This window comes from Phasianus colchicus, chromosome 27, assembly GCF_987193195.1.
Source record: "Phasianus colchicus chromosome 27, bPhaCol1.hap1.1, whole genome shotgun sequence".
In the NCBI taxonomy this organism is placed as follows: Eukaryota; Metazoa; Chordata; class Aves; order Galliformes; family Phasianidae; genus Phasianus; species Phasianus colchicus.
Window position 1 is genome coordinate 2,057,348 of NC_143462.1, and position 19,575 is coordinate 2,076,922.

Below are 19,575 nucleotides of genomic sequence, written 5' to 3' on the forward strand. Positions count from 1 at the left end.
CCAATAAACTCACGGCGAGGTTCTGCCTTGGGAATAGAAAAGCTTTATTGTGTAAAAACGATTCAGATGGGGGGGGGGGGGGTTCAGAGCTCGGGGGGTCGCGTCCCCCATTTTTCCTCCCCCTCTCCCTGCCCCCCATTGGCAAAAGCCACCTCCTGTGCCAGCTGCTCGGGGGGGGGCCGCCCCAGCGCCAGGTTGCGCAGCGCAATGCAGGTCATCAGCAGGCTGAGGGTTAAAGGGGGGTGAGGAGGTGCCAAGTGGGGTCGGGGGGGGGGATGTGGGGCTGGGGGCTGGACATGAGGCTGGGGGGCTTGGATGTGAGGGTGGGGGGCTGGATGTGGGGCTGCATGTGAGGTTGGGGGGGGCTGCATGTGAGGTTGGGGGGGGCTGGACGTGAGGTTGGGGGGCTGGATGTGAGGCTGGGGGCTGGATGGGAGGCGGAGGGCTGGATGTGGGGCTGGTTGTGGGGCGGGGGCCTGGATGTGGGGCTGGGGGCTGGACGTGAGGCTGGGGGGATGGGGATGGATGTGGGGCTGGGGGGCTGGATGTGGGGCTGGGGGCTGGATGGGAGGTTGGGGGCTGGATGTGAGGTTGGGGGGATGGATGTGAGGGTGGGGGATGGATGTGGGGCTGGGGGGATGGATGTGAGGCTGGATGTGAGGAGGGGGGCTGGATGTGAGGTGGGGGGGCTGGATGTGGGGCTGGGGGCTGGATGTGAGGCTGGGGGGCTGCATGTGAGGTTGGGGGCTGCATGTGAGGTTGGGGGCTGGATGTGAGGTTGGGGGCTGGATGTGAGGTGGGGGCTGGATGCGGGGCTGGGGGCTGGATGTGAGGTTGGGGGCTGGATGTGGGGCTGGGGGCTGGATGGGGGGCTGGGGGCTGGATGTGGGGCTGGATGTGAGTTTGGGGGGCTGGATATGAGGTGGGGGGGCTGGATGTGAGGTGGGTGGGGGTCCCACCTGCGCCGGAAGAGGTGGAATTTCCTGGTGAGGAAGCGCTGCAGGCGCTGAGCCGCGCTGGCGTTGCGCCGCTGCCCGGCCTCCTCCATGCGCCGCTGCCGCCGCAGGAACGCAGCCACCAGGGGGTCCAGCTCCGTGCCGGGGGGCGGCGGCTCCCCGATGATGGGTCGCAGCTCGGGGGGCAGCGGCTCCGTCTCTGGTTGTGGGGCGGAGCCGCGTTCAGGTCTGCGTGTGTCCCTGTGCCCCCCCCTCCCCGCTCACCCACCCGTGCCGTTGCGCAGGCGGTCGCGCAGCTCCTGCAGCCTGCTCAGGTTGCGCTCCAAGGCCACGGCCGTGGTGTTGACGTAGGTGTACATGAAGCACGAGGGCCGTGCTGACACCGTGTGCACTTTGTGGTACTGCCCCGCCGGCAGCTGCGTGGGGTTGAGCTGCTCAGCGCCCGGCCGTGCGGCGCGTCGTCGACCCCCACCCTGCGCCCCCCCTGCTGCCCACCTGCATGCTGTCCCCCTGCTGCAGGCTGTGGTTCTGCTGCTGCTCCACCAGCTCCAGCAGCACCTGGCCCTGCAGCACGCGCACGCTGGTGTTCCCCAGGTCCTCGCTGACGAAGTTCTCCAGGTGCAAACCTGCGTTGGGGCTGTGGGCTCAGCTGGGCTGGGGGAGCCCCCCCCCCGTTCCACCCCCACCCCCCATCCAGCGCCCGTCCCAGCGCCATCCGACCCAACTCTATCAAACCCAACCCGTCCAACCTGGCACCACCCGACCATCCCAATCCCATCCTGTCCCTCCTAACCCCCTCCTACCCTACCACCCTAATCCCATCCAACCATTCAATCCCATTCTACCCATCCCAATCCCATCCACTCACCCCACCCGCCCATCCCAGTCCTGTCCAACCCAACCCCAACCCAACCCTGCCCCATCCCTCCCCAACCCATCCAACCTGACACCTCCCGACCATCCCAGCTCCATCCCAATCCCATCCAATCCATCCTAATCGCATCCAACCATTCAATCCAGTTCTACCCAACCCCATCCCAATCCCATCCAGTCACCCCACCCACCCATCCCACTCCCATCCCATCTATCCCAATCCTGTCCAATTCAACCCCATCCCTACCCAACCACAGTCACAACCACCCCATCCAACCCATCCCAATCCCACCCAGCCTCCTCCTAATCCCATCCAACTCCACTCAACCCCGTCCCAATCCCAACCACCCATCCCAGTCCCATCCAACCCAACCCCAACCCAACCCTGCCCCATCCCTCCCCAACCCATCCAACCCAACACCATCCAACCATCCCAACTCCATCCCATCCTACCCTACCACCCCAATCCCATCCAACCATTCAATCCAGTTCTACCCAAGCCAACCCCATCCAATCCAATTCCACTCAACCCCATCCCAATCCCATCCAGTCACCCAACCACCCATCCCAGTCCCATCCTACCCATCTATCCCAGTCCTGTCCAATCCAACCCCATCCCTACTCAACCACAACCACAACCCCCCCATCCAGCCATCCAACCCATCCCAATCCCACCCAACCTCCTCCTAATCCCATCCAATCCAACTCCACTCAACCCCATCCCAACCACCCATCCCAGTCCCGTCCAGTCCAACCCCAACCCACCCCCACCCTCCATCCATCCACCCCAACTCAACCCCACCCCGATCCCATCCAGCAGCCCAATCCAACCACCTCCACCCCATCCCAGCCCTGTCCAACCTTACACCACCCAACCATCCTAACTCCATCCCAATCCCAGCCAATCCAACTCCACTCAACCCCATCTCAACCCCATCCCAATCCCAACCACCCATCCCAGTCCTATCCCAATCCAACCCCCACCCAACCCGACACCATCCGACCATCCCAGCTCCATCCCAATCCCATCCAATCCATCCTAATCCCGTCCTACCCTACCACCCCAATCCCATCCAGCCATCCACTCCAATTCTACCCAACCCAACCCCATCCAAACATCCCTACCACCCATCCAACCCAACTCTGTCCCAATCCTGTCCAATCCAACCCCAACCCAACGCTGCCCAACCCCCCCCATCCACCCATCCAATCCAACTCCATCCCAATCCCACCCAACCCCCTCCTAATCCCATCCAACCATCCTATTCAATCCAACTCTACCCAAACCTAACCCAACCCCATCCAACTCCACTCAACCCCATCCCAACCCCATCCAACTGCCCCAACCCAATCCCAACCACCCAAAACATCTCTTCCTACCCCACCCAATTATCCAACCATCCCAACTCCACCCCAACCCAACCCCATCCAACCCCACTCAACCCCATCCCGATCCCATCCAACCACCCAGTCCAACCCCATCCCATCTCCTCCCCCAATTCTTCCAACCCAAATCCCAACCCCACCCCAATCCCATCCAACTCCTCCCCCCCCCCGCCCCCATTCCAACCCACCCATCATCTCCTGTTTGGACTTAAAATCACCGGGGCCGGAGAGGAGCCCTCTGCTCTCCTACCGGGGAAGTCGGCGATGAAGACGACGTCCGTGTGTCCGTCCAGGCCGCTCTCCAGCTCCTGCAGCTTCTCCCTCCAGGGCGACAGCTCCAGCAGCAGCGGCAGCACCCACGGCGTGGGGTGCCATGGGGACCACTCTGCCCTCACCAGATCCACCCGTGGGTCCACCAACCTGCGGGGTCAGCGGTGGGGCCGGGCGCCCCAGAGAACCCTCCCAGCGTCCCCATATGTGTCCCCACCCCACAAGGACCCCCAATGTCCCCATAAGCGTCCCCAGTGACGTCCCCATGTCCCCACCTCTACTGGATGCAGCGATGGGGTCAGCAACCCGCCCGGCCCCCTCGCTGTCCCTATGTGTGTCCCCACAGGTGTCCCAATGTGCATCCTCACATCTGGTGGAAGCGGTGATGGGGTCAGTGCCCCACAGGACCCCTCAGTGTCCCCATGTGTCCCTATTGATGGGCTCAGTGCCCCCCAGTGTCCCCATGTGTCCCTATTGATGGGCTCAGTGCCCCCCAGTGTCCCCATGTGTCCCTATTGATGGGCTCAGTGCCCCACAGGACCCCCCAGTGTCCCCATATGTGTCCTCACCCTGCAGGATCCCCCAATGTCCCCCTGTGTCCCTATTGATGGGGTCAGTGCCCCACAGGACCCCCCCGATGTCCCCATATGTGTCCTCACCCCACAGGATCCCACCAATGTCCCTATGTGTCCCTGTTGATGGGCTCAGTGCCCCTGAGGACCCCCCAATGTCCCCATGTGTCCCTTTTGATGGGCTCAGTGCCCCACAAGATCCCCCAATGTCCCCATGTGTCCCCATTGATGGGCTCAGTGCCCCCCAACATCCCCATGTGTCCCTATTGATGGGTTCAGTGCCCCACACGACCCCCCCGATGTCCCCATATGTGCCCCCACCTCCATTGGATCACAGTGATGGGGTCAATGCCCCACAGGATGCCCCCCCCCCATATCCCTACCGATGGGGTCAGTGCCCCACAGGACCCCCCAGTGTCCCCATATGTGTCCTCACCCCACAGGATCCCACCAGTGTCCCCCTGTCTCAGTGTCCCCATATGTGTCCCCACCTCTACTGCATGCAGTGATGGGGTCAGCGCCCTGCTGGCCCCCCAGTGTCCCTATATGTGTCCCCACCAATGGGGTCAGTGCCCCACAGGACCCTCACAATGTCCCTTTATGTGTCCCCACCTCACTGGATGCAGTTATGGGGTCAGTGCCCCTACTGGACCCCCTCACTGTCCCCATACGTGTCCCCACCTCTACTGGAAGCACCCATGTCCCTCTTTATGTCCCCACCAATGGGGTCAGCACCCCACTGGCCCCCTCAGCGTCCCCATGTGTGTCCCTATTGATGGGGTCAGACAGGACCCCCACAGTGTTCCCATTCGTGTCCCTATTGATGGGGTCAGTGCCCCACAGGACCCCCACAATGTCCCCATTTGTGTCCCTATTGATGGGGTCAGTGCCCCACAGGAACCCCACAATGTCCCCATACATGTCCCCACCTCTACTGTCACCCATGTCCCTCTTTATGTCCCCACCAATGGGGTCAGCGCCCCACTGGCCCCCTCAGCGTCCCCATACATGTCCCTATTGATGGGGCCAGTGCCCCGCAGGACCCCACAATGTCCCCATTCGTGTCCCCACCTCTACTGGAAGCACCAACGTCCCCATACGTGTCCCAACCAACAGGGTCAGTGCCCCACTGGAACCCCAACATCCCCCCACGTTCCCCCACCCCCCCACACCCCCCCATGTCCCTATGTGACCCCCCACCAGTGCCCCCACATCCCTTTGTGCCCCCCAGCACCGTCCCTGTGCCCCCCACTGACGTCCTCACACCCCCACGTGCCCCCCAGCAGCGTCCCCACGTCCTCATTTGCCCCCCAGCGCTGCCCCTGTAACCAAACTGCCCCCCACCAGCACCTGGTTCAACCCCCCCAGCCCCCCCCCGTGCCCCCACCTCTGCTGGAAGCGGTCGTTGATGGACACCCAGATGTCAAAGTAGATCTGGGGCTGGGACACGTTGTACTGGGGCAGGATTTGGCTCAGGCACATGGAGTATTGCTTCAGCATGTCGGCGTGGTCCTTCCAGCGCCGGGTCTGCGTGAACACCTACAGACCCCCCCTCTATCAGAAGGTAGAGCCCCCCCCTCCCCCCCCAGCCCCCCATAGGGCCGCCCTCACTCACCCCTGGTTTCAGGTAGCCCACCTCCCCCGTCAGCCCGTCCCTGTACGTGATCTTCACGTGCTGATGGAAGCGGGAGTGCACCATCATGTCCCACGAGTAGCCGTACAGCCCGTTGGTCCAGCTGTTGTAGCCCTGGGGGGGGCAGGGGGGGGACACAAATGGCATGGGATGGCACAGGATGGCATGGGATGGCATGGGATGGCACGGGATGGCATCATCTGCAACCCCACCAGTGCCCCCACATCCCCGTGTGCCCCCCACCGACGTCCCTGTGTGCACCCACAGCAGACTCTGTGCCCCCCCCCCCCAGCACTGTCCCTATGTGACCCCCCACCAGCGTCCCCACGTCCCTTTGTGCCCCCCCAGCACCGTCCCTGTGCCCCCCACTGACGTCCTCACACCCCCACGTGCCCCCCAGCAGCGTCCTCACGTCCTCATTTGCCCCCCAGCGCTGCCCCTGTAACCAAACTGCCCCCCACCAATGCCCCCAGACCCCTCAGTGCCCCCCACCGATGTCCCCATTTGCCCCCAGGTGTCCCCACATCCCTCTGTGTCCCCCATTAACGTCCCCACGTCCCTATGTGCCCCCCAGCGGTGTCTCTGTGTGCCCCCCCACGTCCCCGTTTGCTCCCAGCACTGTCCCCATACTCCTGTGTGCCCCCCACTGATGTCCCCACACCCCTAAGTGCCCCCCACCAACGTCCCCATGTCCCCATATGACCCCCAGCACTGCCAATGTAACCACATGTGCCCCCCACCAGTGCCCACATGTCCCCCACCCCACTGAATGCCCCCCACCAGTGTCCCCACACCCCCACGTCCCCCCCACCACTGCCCCCACCCCACTGAATGCCCCCCACCTGTGTCCCCAAACCCCCCTGTGCCCCCCACCCCCTGAATGTGACTCACCGGTGTCCCCATACCCCCATGTCCCCCCCACCAACGCCCCCACCCCACTGAATGCCCCCCACCGGTGTCCCTATACCCCCACGTCCCCCCCCACCAACGCCCCCACCCCACTGAATGCCCCCACCAGTGTCCCCAAACCCCCTTGTGCCCCCCACCCCCTGAATGCCCCCCCACCAATGCCCCTATACCCCCATGTCCCCCCCACCAATGCCCCTATACCCCACTGAATGCCCCCCACCAGTGTCCCCACACCCCCCTGTGCCCCCCAGCATCCCCACACAACATCCCTCCCCCATCCCCACCCCCCCCCAAAGCCCCCCATCCCCCCCCCACCCCCCCCCAAGCCCCCACCTGCGTGATGAAGTGGGAATAGGGCAGGAAGAGCTGCTCCAGCACGTAGAGCAAAGTGAAGGCAGCTGCCAGCTGCTGCCGGAGCGCCGGGCGCCGCGCAGCCCCCCGCCCCCCGTAGTGACAGTCAGGGCTGTGCTGGGGGGGGGCCGTGGTGGGCAGCACCCCCTGCATCCAGCGGGGGCAGCGGGAGAACAGCCTGCGTGGCCACGACGGGTCACAGAACAGCCCGCTGCTGGCCAGCATGGTGTAGGAGAACATCCCTGCGGGGTGGGGACAACGTTAGCGACCCCCCCAGCGCCCCCTGCTTGGGATAGGGGGCATCTATGGGGACACGGGGATATGGGGACATTAAGGACCCCCCAGTGCCCCTGCATGGGGTAGGGGGACATCGATGGGGACACAGGGATAAATTAGGGACCCCCCCAGCGCCCCCTGCTTGGGATAGGGGGCATCTGTAGGGACACGGGGTACAGGGACATTAGGGACCCCCCAGTGCCCCTGTGTGGGGTAGGGGGACATCGATGGGGACACAGGGACAAATTAGGGACCCCCCCAGCGCCCCCTGCATTGGGTAAGGGGACATCCTTGGGATGTGGGGACTTGGGGACAAAGTCAGGGACCCCCACATGTCCCCAGCATGGTGTAGGGGGACGTCTGTGGGGACGTGGGGCACAGGGACAAAGTTAGGGACCCCCAAGTACCTCCTGCTTGGGGCAGGGGGAAATCTATAGGGACATGGGGACACAGGGACATTAGGGATCCCCCAGCGCCCCTGCATTGGGTAAGGGGACATCCTTGGGATGTGGGGACTTGGGGACAACGTTAGGGACCCCCACATGTCCCCATCGTGGTGTAGGGGGACGTCTATGGGGACATGGGACACAGGAATATTAGGGATCTTCCAGAGTCCCCTCTGTGGGGTAGGGGAACATCTGTGGGGATATGGAGGGACAGGGACAAAGTTAGGGACCCCCCCAGTGCGCCCTGCATGGGGTAGGGGGGACATCCTTGGGATGTGGGGACATGGGAACAAAGTTAGGGACCCCCACACGTCCCCAGTGTGGTGTAGGGGGACATCTATGGGGATGTGGGGCACAGGGACCAAGTTAGGGACCCCCAAGTACCTCCTGCTTGGGACAGGGGGACATCTATAGGGACATGGGGACACAGGGACATTAGGGATCCCCCAGAGTCCTGTGTGAGGTAGGGGGACATCGATGGGGACACAGGGACAAAGTTAGGGACCACTCAGTGCCCCCTGCATGGCGTAGGGAGACATCTATGGGGACACAGGGACATTAGGGACCCCACAGTGCCCCCAGTAGGAGGACATCCCTGGGGACACGGGGGCACAGGGACAAGGGGACAAAGTTGCAGACCCCCCAGTACCCCCTGCATGGGAGGGGAACGTCTATGGGGACAGGGGGACACAGGGACATGGGGACAGTGTTAAAGACCCCCAGTGCAGGTGACCACGCAGGGACCCCCCGGCGCCCCCATCCCTCCGCTGCGTCACCGATGCTGAAGAGCTGGGAGTTCATGCAGTGGAAGTAGGTGACGAGGACGAGGCCGAGGGGCCGTGTGGCGTCGAAGAAGAGGAGGAACCCGGCGGAGAGATCCAGCGCCAGCCCCCCGCCGTGCACCACCAGCCGGCTCGTCAGCTCCTCCGACAGCACCAGCCTGCGGCACCGCGGCACCGCCGCCGTCAGCGGGGCGTCCCCAACCCACCCCGCCTCGATTCAACCCAACTCAACCCAAACCAACTCAACCCAACTCAACCCAAACCAACCCAACTCAACCCGACCCAACTCAAATCCAACCAACCCAGCTCAATCCAATCAAGCCCAACTCAACTTGACCCAACCCAACTCAACCCAACCTGACCCAACTCAACCAAATCCAACCCAACACCAACCAACCCAATCCAACCAACCCAGCCCAACTCAACCTGACCCAACCCAACTCAACCCAACCAACCCAACCTGACCCAACTCAACCCAACCAACCCAGCCCAATCTAATCAAGCCCAACGCAACCTGAACCAACTCAACCCAACTCAAATCCAACCAACCCAACTCAACCCAAACCAACTCAACCCGACCCAACTCAAATCCAACCAACCCAGCTCAATTCAATCAAGCCCAACTCAACTTGACCCAACCCAACTCAACCCAACCAACCCAACCTGACCCAACTCAACCCAACCAACCCAGCCCAATCCAATCAAGCCCAACTCAACTCGACCCAACTCAACTCGACCCCAATCCAACCAACCCAACTCAACCGAACTCGATCCAACCCAGCCCAACCCTATCAAACCCAACTCAACCTGACCAACCCAGCTCAATTCAATCAAGCCCAACTCAACTTGACCCAACCCAACTCAACCCAACCAACCCAATCCAACAAACCCAGCCCAATCCAATCAAGCCCAACTCAACTCAGCCCAAATTCAACCCAACCCAAATCCAACCAGCCCAAATCCAACTTGATCCAACCAACCCAGCTCAATCCAATCAAGCCCAACTCAACTTGATTCATCCCAACTCAACCCAACTCAACCAAACCTAACCCAACCCAAAACCAACCAATCCAACCCAACCAACCCAGCCCAATCCAATCAAGCCCAACTCAACCCGACCAACTCAACCCAACCCAAATCCAACCAACCCAGCTCAACCCAAACCAACTCAACCCGACCCAACTCAAATCCAACCAACCCAGCTCAATTCAATCAAGCCCAGCTCAACTTGAACCAACTCAACCCAACCCAACTCAAATCCAACCAACCCAACCAACCCAGCCCAATCCAACCAAGCCCAACTCAACTCGGCCCAAATTCAACCCAACCCAAATCCAACTCAATCCAGCCCAACTCAACCCAACTCAATGCAACCCAGCCCAACCCTATCAAACCCAACTCAACTCAACCCAACCCAAACCAGCTCAACGCAACTCAAATTCAACTAAAAACCAACCAACCCAACCAACCCAGCCCAACTCAACCCACCTCAACGCAACCAACCCAGCCCAACCCAACCTCGCCCAATCAACTCAACCCATCCCAACTTGACTCAACTTCATCCAAGCCAACTCAATCCATGCCAACCACCCCACCCCCCCCAGCCCAACTCACCCACCCAACACAGCCCAACTTGACCCAACCAAACCCCGCCCAACTCAACCCGACCCGACCCAACTGATCCCAACCCGGCCCATCCCACCCCACTCACCGAAATGGGGAGAAGAGCCAGTGCCGTGCCAGTGACCCCATGGAGTACCCACCCACCCAGTCAGCATCCAACTTCTTCAGCCCCGCGATGAAGTAGACGATGAAGATCTGTGGGGACACACGGTGACGTCCCCCGGTGGGGATGGCGGGGGGGGGGGACGCAGTGGGGTGGCACCCACCTGGGCACGCAGCAGGGTGTAGTTCCAGAGGGGGACGTGGGCGTTGCGCTTCTGCGGGCGGAAGAGGCCGTCGATGGAGCTGTGGGGACACAGGGGGTGGCACCGAGGGGGTGTGAGCGCTGTGGGGTGGTGGCACGGCCACCCCTTGGGGACAGCGAGACATGGGGACCCATTGGGAAGCGTGGGGACATCAAGGTTGTGTCACCCCGTGGGGACCCCGATCCCATGGGACACCCCACGCCAATCTGCTCCATTGCCCCATTCCCCACCTGCACCTCCCCATCCCTTCTCCCTCCTCCCATCACCCCCACCCCATGTCCTGGTGTCCCCATATCTCCATGGCCCCATGTCCTGGTGTCCCCATATCCCCATGACCCCGTGCCCCCATGTCCCCAAGATGTCCCCACATCCCCATGCCCCCACGATGTCCTGGATCCTCACATCCCCACATGTCCATGTTCCCGTGTCCCCACGTCTCCACATCCCTATATTCCTGTGTCCCCATGTCCCTTATCCTCATATCCCGATGTCCCCATGTCCTGGTGTCCCCATATCTCCATGCCCCTGTGTCCCCCACGTCCCCAAGATGTCCCCATATCCCCGTGTCCCCACATCTCCATGTCCTGGTGTCTCCATATCCCCACATCCCCATATCCCCATGTTCCTGTGTCCCCACGTCCCCATGACCCCATGTCCTGGTGTCCCCATATCTCCATGCCCCTGTGTCCCCATGTCCCCAAGATGTCCCCATATCCCCGTGTCCCCACATCTCCATGTCCTGGTGTCCCCATATCCTCACATCCCCCTGCCCCCATGATGTCCTGGATCCTCACATCCCCATATGTCCATGTTCCCGTGTCCCCACGTCCCCATATCCCCATGACCCCATGTCCCGATGTCCCCATATCCCTTTATCTCCACTTCCCTGTATCCCCACATCCCTGTGTCCCCAGTGACACCCCATACCCCCCTGACCCCACGATGTCCCCAGTGATATCCCCAGTGACGTCCCCACATCCCCGTGTCCCCGTACCGTCACAACATCCCCACCGACGTCCCCCTACCCCACGACCCCATAACCCCGCACCCCCCTGCCCCGTACCCGTATCGGTCGGCGCCCAGCAGCGCCAGCTGGAAGGCCAGCAGGCCGTACAGGTAGGAGTGGTTGTTCCAGCTGGCCTTGTCCAGCAGCAGCACGTACCAATATGGCGCCAGGAAGGCCACGGCGCTCAGCCGGTAGCAGCAGCCCAGCATCACCCCCAGCGCGCCTGCGGGGCACCCGCACCCCGCGTCACCCCAAATCCCCACGCCCCGCACGCATCCCCGTGGCCCCGTACCCATCCCACGACCCCATATAGCCCCAGGGCCCCATACCATCCCATTGGCTCCATCCTCACCCCCACGCCCGCCTCCCTGACCCCATGATCACCCCGTACCAACCATGACCCCATACCCATCGCCATGACCCCATACCCATCCCAACCACCCACTATCCATCCCAACGACCCTTTCCCACCTCCATGACCCTATAGTCACCCCATACCCTTCCCAACGACGCCATGACCCCATCCCCACTCCCACACCCTCATCCCCATGTCGCCAGGTACCCAGCAGCACGATCCCATCCCCATCCCCATGACCCCATAGCCATCCCAATAACCCACTACCCAACCCAATGTCCCCATACACATCCCAATGATCCCATAGCCATCCCAATGACCCACTACCCAACCCAATGTCCCCATACCCATCCCCCTGACCCCATACCAAAGACCCCATACCCACCCCATGACCCTTTTCCCCACGGCTCCATCTTATGACCCATACCCATCCTGATGATCCTATACCCAACCACATGACTCCATAGCCACCACCAGGACCCCATACCCATCCCAAGGACCCCATACCCACCCCCATGGCCTTATTCTCACCCCATACCTACTCCCATGACCCCATACTACCCTCATGACCCCATACGCAACCCTTTATCCATCCCCATGACCCCGTACCCATCCCCATGACCCTATACCCACCCTATATCCATGCCACTGACCTCATACCCACCCCCAGGACTTTATTCTCACCCCATACCCACCCCCATGACCCCGTATGCATCCCCAGGACCTTATTCTTATCCCACATCCATCCCCATGACCCCATACCCATTGCAATGACCCCATATCCACCCTGAGGACCTTATTCTCACCCCATACCCACCCCATGACCCCATATCCACCCTATATCCATCCCCATGACCCCATACCCACTACCAGGACTTTATTCTCACCCCATACCCACTCCCATGACTCCATACCCACCCCCATGACCTTATTCTTACCCCATATCCATCCCCATGACTCCATCTTACCCTCATATCCATACCCAGCCTGTATCCATTCCAATGACCCCATATCCACCCCCAGGACTTTATTCTCACCCCATTCCCACCCCATAACCCCATACCCACCCCATGACCCCACACCCATCCCAATGACCCCATATCCACTCCCAGGACTTTATTCTCCCCCCATACCCACCCCATGACCCCATATCCATCCCCAGGCCTTTATTCTCACCCCATACCCACCCCATGACCCCATACCCACCCTATATCCATCCCCATGACCCCATACCCATCTAATGACCCCATACCCACCCCCAGGATCTTATTCTCACCCCATACCCACCCTATGACCCCGTATGCATCCCCATGACCCTGTATCCATCCCCAGGCCTTTATTCTCACCCCACACCCACCCCATGACCCCATACCCACCCTATATCCATCCCCATGACCCCGTACCCATCTAATGACCCCATACCCACTCCCAGGACTTTATTCTCCCCCCATACCCACCCCATGACCCCATATCCATCCCCAGGCCTTTATTCTCACCCCATTCCCACCCCATGACCCCATACCCACCCTATATCCATCCCCATGACCCCATACCCATCTAATGACCCCATATCCACTCCCAGGACTTTATTCTCCCCCCATACCCACCCCATGACCCCATACCCACCCTATATCCATCCCCATGACCCTGCACCCATCCCAATGACCCCATACCCACCCCCAGGACTTTATTCTCACCCCATACCCACCCTATGACCCCGTATGCATCCCCAGGACATTCTTCTCACCCCATACCCACCCTATGACCCCATACCCACCCTATATCCATCCCCATGACCCCATACCCATCTAATGACCCCATATCCATCCCCAGGACCTTCTTCTCACCCCATACCCACCCTATGACCCCATACCCACCCCCATGACCCTGTATCCACCCCCAGGACTTTATTCTCCACCCATACCCACCCCATGACCCCATACCCACCCTATATCCATCCCCATGACCCCGTACCCATCTAATGACCCCATATCCACTCCCAGGACTTTATTCTCCCCCCATACCACCCCATGACCCTGCACCCATCCCCATGACCCCATATCCACCCCCAGGATCTTATTCTCACCCCATACCCACCCCATGACCCCGTATGCATCCCCAAGACCTTATTCTTACACCATATCCATCCCCATGACCCCGTACCCATCCTAATGACCCCATACCCACCCCCAGGACTGTATTCTCCCCCCATACCCACCCCATGACCCCATACCCACCCTATATCCACCCCCATGACCCCATACCCCCCCCAGGACCTTACCCTCCCCCCATAGCACCCCGACCCCACGTACCGAGCGCCATGACGGCATACAGGAGGTACATCCAGTCGAGGGGCAGCGGCTGCAGCAGGGGCAGCAGGGGGAAGCGGCAGACCTGCAGCCCGTCCAGGTAGCGGTGATCCAGCCGGGCCATGCCGCGCTCCTGCGGCACATCCAGCACCATCAGCAGCCCTGCGTGCGGCGGGGAGGGGTCAGAGCTCAGCACCAGCACCACCAGCATCAATCATCACCACCAGAACCACCGTTAATCACCACCGTCACCAGCACCATCACCACCATCGTCAATCATCACCATCACCACCATCGTCAATCATCACCACCATCACCATCGTCAATCATCACCATCACCACCACCAACATCACCAGAAACACCACCAACACCATCATCAATCACCACCACCAGAACCACCGTTAATCACCAACACCACCATCGTCAATCATCACCATCGTCAATCATCACCATCGTCAATCATCACCAGAACCAACACCATTGTCAATCACCACCACCACTGCCACCACCAGAACCACCACCACCACCACTTTCAATCACCACCATCACCACCACCACCAGAACCACCGTTAATCACCACCGTCACCAGCACCATCACCACCATCGTCAATCATCACCACCAGAACCACCGTCAACACCACCATCACCAATCACCACCATCACCACCACCAACATCACCACCACCACCATCACCAGAACCACCACCAACACCATCATCAATCACCACCACCACCACCAGAACCACCGTTAATCACCAACACCACCATCGTCAATCATCACCATCACCACCACCACCAGAACCACCACCACCAGAACCACCATTGTCAATCACCACCACCACTGCCACCACCAGAACCACCACCACCACCACTTTCAATCATCACCTGAACCACCACCACCACCATTGTCAATCACCACCACCACCAGAACCACTGTCAATCACCACCATCACCACCAGAACCACCGTTAATCACCACCGTCACCAGCACCACCACCACCATCATCAATCACCACCACCACCAGAACCACCGTCAATCACCACCATCACCATCAGCAGCCCCACCATTGTTAATCACCACCACCATCACCACCACTGCCAACACCATCACCAACACCAGCACCACCATCATCACCAGTGCTGTCACCGCCACCACCACCAATGTCACCACCACCATCACCACCACTGCTGTCACCTCCACCACCCCCCCCCCACCCCATCAATGCCACCACTGTCATTGTCACCATCACCACCACCGCCGTCACCACTGCCTCCACCATCATTGTCACCAACCATCGCCAAGACCATCACCACCACTGTCACCAGCACCGCCATCACAACCGTCACCATCAATGTCACCACCACCACCACCGCCATCATCACCAGCGCTGCCATCACAACTGCTGTCACCACCAATGTCACCACCACCGCCACCACTGTCACTACCATCACCAACACCACCACTACCATCACCAACACCACCATCACCTCTACCAGCACCACCGCCATCACCATCAATGTCACCCCATCACCATCACCGCCATCAATGCCATCATCTCTACCACCGTCACCATCACCTCTACCACCGTCACCGCCACCACCATCAATGCCATCACCACTACCGTCACCTCTACCACCACCACCATCACCATCAATGCCATCATCACCACCACCACCGTCACCACCATCACCATCACCCCCACAACCACCATTGACACCAACCACCACCACCACCATCACCACCAATGTCACCACCATCACCGTCACCACCACCATTGTCACCAACCACCACCACCATCACCAATGTCACCACCACCACCGTCACCACCACCACCACCATCATTGTCACCAACCATCACCAACATCACCACCACCATCACCACCAATGTCTCCACCACCACTGTCACCAACCATCACCAACATCACCACCACCACCACCACCACCATCGTCACCACCCACCACCACCATCACTGTCACCAATCATCACCACGCCACCACCAAAGTCACCACCGCCACCACCGCTCACCGAAGGCAGCACGGAAGGCCCCGAGCGCGGCGGGGTCGGTGGGTCGGTGCAGCAGCCTCACCAGGCGCTGCCATCGCGTCACCTCGTGCAGCTCGAAGCCCAGCAGGCGGCGGCACGGCCCCGGGGGGCTGGGGGGGCTGTGGGGCGGTGCTGGGGGGCTGTGGGGTGTGGGGTCGGCACGGCCCGGCCTGCGGCGCCGCGTGGCGGCTGCGGGGCAGATGGTGAGAGGGCTCAATGCCCCACAGCCCCACAACGGCCCCATAGAGATCCCACAGCTGCCCTATAGCCCCAGTAGTGGCCTCAATGCCCCATAACAACCCCACAACGGCCCCATAGAGGTCCCACAGCCCCACAGCTGCCCTATAGCCCCAGTAGTGGCCTCAATGCCCCATAACAACCCCACAACGGCCCCATAGAGGTCCCACAGCCCCACAGCTGCCCTATAGCCCCAGCAGTGGCCTCAATGCCCCATAACAGCCCCACAACGGCCCCATAGAGGTCCCACAGCCCCACAGCTGCCCTACAGCCCCAGCAGTGGCCTCAATGCCCCATAAAAACCCCACAACGGCCCCATAGAGGTCCCATAGCTGCCCTATAGCCCCAGCAGTGGCCTCAATGCCCCATAACAACCCCACAACGGCCCCATAGAGATCCCACAGCCCCACAGCTGCCCTATAGCCCCAGTAAGTGGCCTCAGTGCCCCATAACAACCCCACAACGGCCCCATAGAGATCCCACAGCCCCATAGCTGCCCTATAGCCCCAGTAAGTGGCCTCGTTGCCCTGTAACAGCCCCACAATCCCATAGCAGCCCCACTGAGATCTCACAGCCCCCACAGCAGCCCTACCACGTTCCCATGCCCTCATAGCAGCCCCAGAACCCCATAGCAGCCCCCATAGCTCCCACAGTGGCATCGTAGCCCCATAGAAGCCCTATAGCCCCAATAGTGGCCTCATTGCCCCATAACAGCCCCGCAACAGCCCCACAATCCCATAGCAGCCCCAGAGTGGTCTCACAGACCCCATAGCAGCCCTACCATGTTCCTATGCCCTCATAGCAGCATCATAGCCCCACAGTGGTCCCACAGCCCCACAGAGGCCCTATAGCCCCAACAGTGGCCTCACTGCCCCACAGCAGCCACACAACCCCCCTAGCAGCCCCACAGAGGTCCCACAATCCCATAGCAGCCCCACAGACCCATTGTGACCCCTGAGTCCCACAGCAGCCCCATAGAGGCCCTACTGCCCCCATAGCCCCCATAACAACCCTACAGCCCCCACAGCAGCCCCATAGCGGCCCTACAGCCTCCACAGGAGCCGCACAGCCCCATAGCAGCCCCACAGCGTTCCCACAGTGGCCCTATGGTCCCATAGAAGCCCTACAGCACCCATAGCAGCCCTACAGCCCATACAAAAGCCCCACAGTGGCCTTACAGCCCCATAGCAGCCCTATAGCAGCCCCAAAGCGCCCATAACAGCCCTATAGTGGCCCTACAGCCCCACAGCAACCCCATAGCACCCATAACAGCCATACATCCCCCATCACGGCCCCATAGCAGCCCTACAGTGGCCCCATAGCAGCCACAGCGGCTCCACAGCCCCTATAGCAGCCCTATAGCACCCACAACAGCCCTACAGCTCCATAGCAACCCCATAGCAGCCCTACAGCAGCCCCATAGCACCCATAACAGCCCCATAGCACCCATAACAGCCCCATAGCACCCATAACAGCCCCATAGCACCCATAGCAGCCCTAGAGCGGCCCTACAGCCCCCACAGCTGCCCCATAGCACCCATAACAGCCCTACAGCCCCCACAGAAGCCCCATAACGGCCCTACAGCCCCACAGCAGCCCCACAGCATCCATAACGGCCCTATAGCGGCCCTACAGCCCCACAGCAACCCCATAGCACCCATAACAGCCCTACGGCCCCCATCACGGCCCCATAGCAGCCCTACAGTGGCCCCATAGCAGCCACAGTGGCTCCACAGCCCCTATAGCAGCCCTATAGCACCCACAACAGCCCTACAGCTCCATAGCAACCCCATAGCAGCCCCATAGCACCCACAGCAGCCCCATAGCACCCATAACAGCCCCATAGTGGCCCTACAACCCCCACAGCTGCCCCACAGCACCCATAATGGCCCTATAGTGGCCCTATAGTGGCCCTACAGCCCCTAAAGCGGCCCTACAGCCCCCACAGCTGCCCCATAGCACCCATAACAGCCCTACAGCCCCCACAGAAGCCCCATAGCGGCCCTACAGCCCCACAGCAGCCCCACAGCATCCATAACGGCCCTATAGCGGCCCTACAGCCCCACAGCAACCCCATAGCACCCATAGCAGCCCTACCGTGGCCCCATAGCAGCCACAGCGGCTCCACAGCCCCTATAGCAGCCCTATAGCACCCACAACAGCCCTACAGCCCCACAGCAACCCCATAGCACCCATAACAGCCCCATAGCGGCCCTACAACCCCCACAGCTGCCCCACAGCACCCATAACGGCCCTATAGTGGCCCTATAGTGGCCCTACAGCCCCCATAGCAGCCCTATAGCGGCCCTGCGGCCCCACAGCAGCCCTATCGCAGCCCTACAACTCCCACAGCGGCTCCACAGCGGCCCTATAGCGGCCCTACAGCCCCCATAACGGCCCTGCAGCCCCCACAGCCGCCCATCCCGCCCCATCCCCACCCGCTGCCGCCTCCGCCGCCGCCATCGCCCCGCCGCTCCGCCCCGCCGCTCCGCCCCGCCACGTGACCGCGCGCCGCCCGCTGGGAACCAATGGCAGCGCAGGGCTGGGAGCCGCCCCCTGACCTCTGACCCGGCCCTGACCTCTGACCCCGCCCTGACCTCTGACCTCCGCCCACACACACCATAGCGGCCCCTCCCCCAGTGTGGGGCGGTTATGGGGCAGCTATGGGGCTGTTATAGGGCAGCTATGGGGCGGTTATGGGGCAGCTATAGGGCAGCTATGGGGTGGTTATGGGGCTGTTATAGGGCAGCTATGGGGTGGTTATGGGGCAGCTATAGGGCAGCTATGGGGTGGTTATGAGGCAGTTATGGGGCAGCTGTGGGGCGGTTATGGGGCGGCTATGGGGCACCATGGGCCGTCCCCATATCCCCACATCCCCATCACATCCCCACAGTGCCCCATAGCCGCCCCATAACGGCCCCATAGCAGCCCTACAGTGTGTCCCCATGTCATCCCTTTGTCCCTTTGTCCCTATGATGTCCCCATGGTGTCCCCACAACATCTCCACAACGTCCCCATGATGTCCCGATGTCCCTGTGACCCCATATCTCCACGATGTCCCCATATCCTTGTGTCCCCATGTCCCCATGGTGTCCCCACAACGTCCCCACGTCCCTGTGTCCCTTGTCCCCATCATGTCCCCATGATGTCCTGATGTCCCTGTGACCCCATATCTCCACGATGTCCCCATATCCCTATGTCCCCATGTCCCCACAATGTCCCCACAACGTCCCCATGTCCCT

At 61.2% G+C, this 19,575-nt stretch overlaps 1 protein-coding gene across 3 annotated transcripts; it reads right to left on the reverse strand.

Moving 5' to 3' along the window:
• Positions 1-20: 20 nt before the first annotated feature.
• GGCX (gamma-glutamyl carboxylase) lies at positions 21-18,974 on the reverse strand. 3 transcript variants are annotated; one of them, XM_090125731.1, is made up of 15 exons: positions 18,772-18,811; positions 16,079-16,285; positions 14,056-14,214; positions 11,446-11,611; positions 10,344-10,422; positions 10,166-10,272; positions 8,449-8,612; positions 6,933-7,192; positions 5,673-5,804; positions 5,445-5,596; positions 3,466-3,635; positions 1,452-1,582; positions 1,225-1,372; positions 960-1,155; positions 21-225 (listed from the first exon to the last, which is right to left on the reverse strand). In XM_090125731.1, the coding sequence occupies exons 1-15, from the start codon at positions 18,794-18,796 to the stop codon at positions 84-86; spliced, it is 2,238 nt and encodes a 745-aa protein (XP_089981857.1). In that variant the 5' UTR covers positions 18,797-18,811; the 3' UTR covers positions 21-83. The 3 variants fall into 3 exon arrangements, with proteins under 3 accessions (XP_089981857.1, XP_089981858.1, XP_089981856.1); XM_090125732.1 differs by lacking the exon at positions 11,446-11,611 and having other exon boundaries at positions 18,772-18,974; XM_090125730.1 differs by lacking the exon at positions 18,772-18,811 and having other exon boundaries at positions 16,079-18,417.
• Between the last annotated feature and the right edge of the window lie 601 nt (positions 18,975-19,575).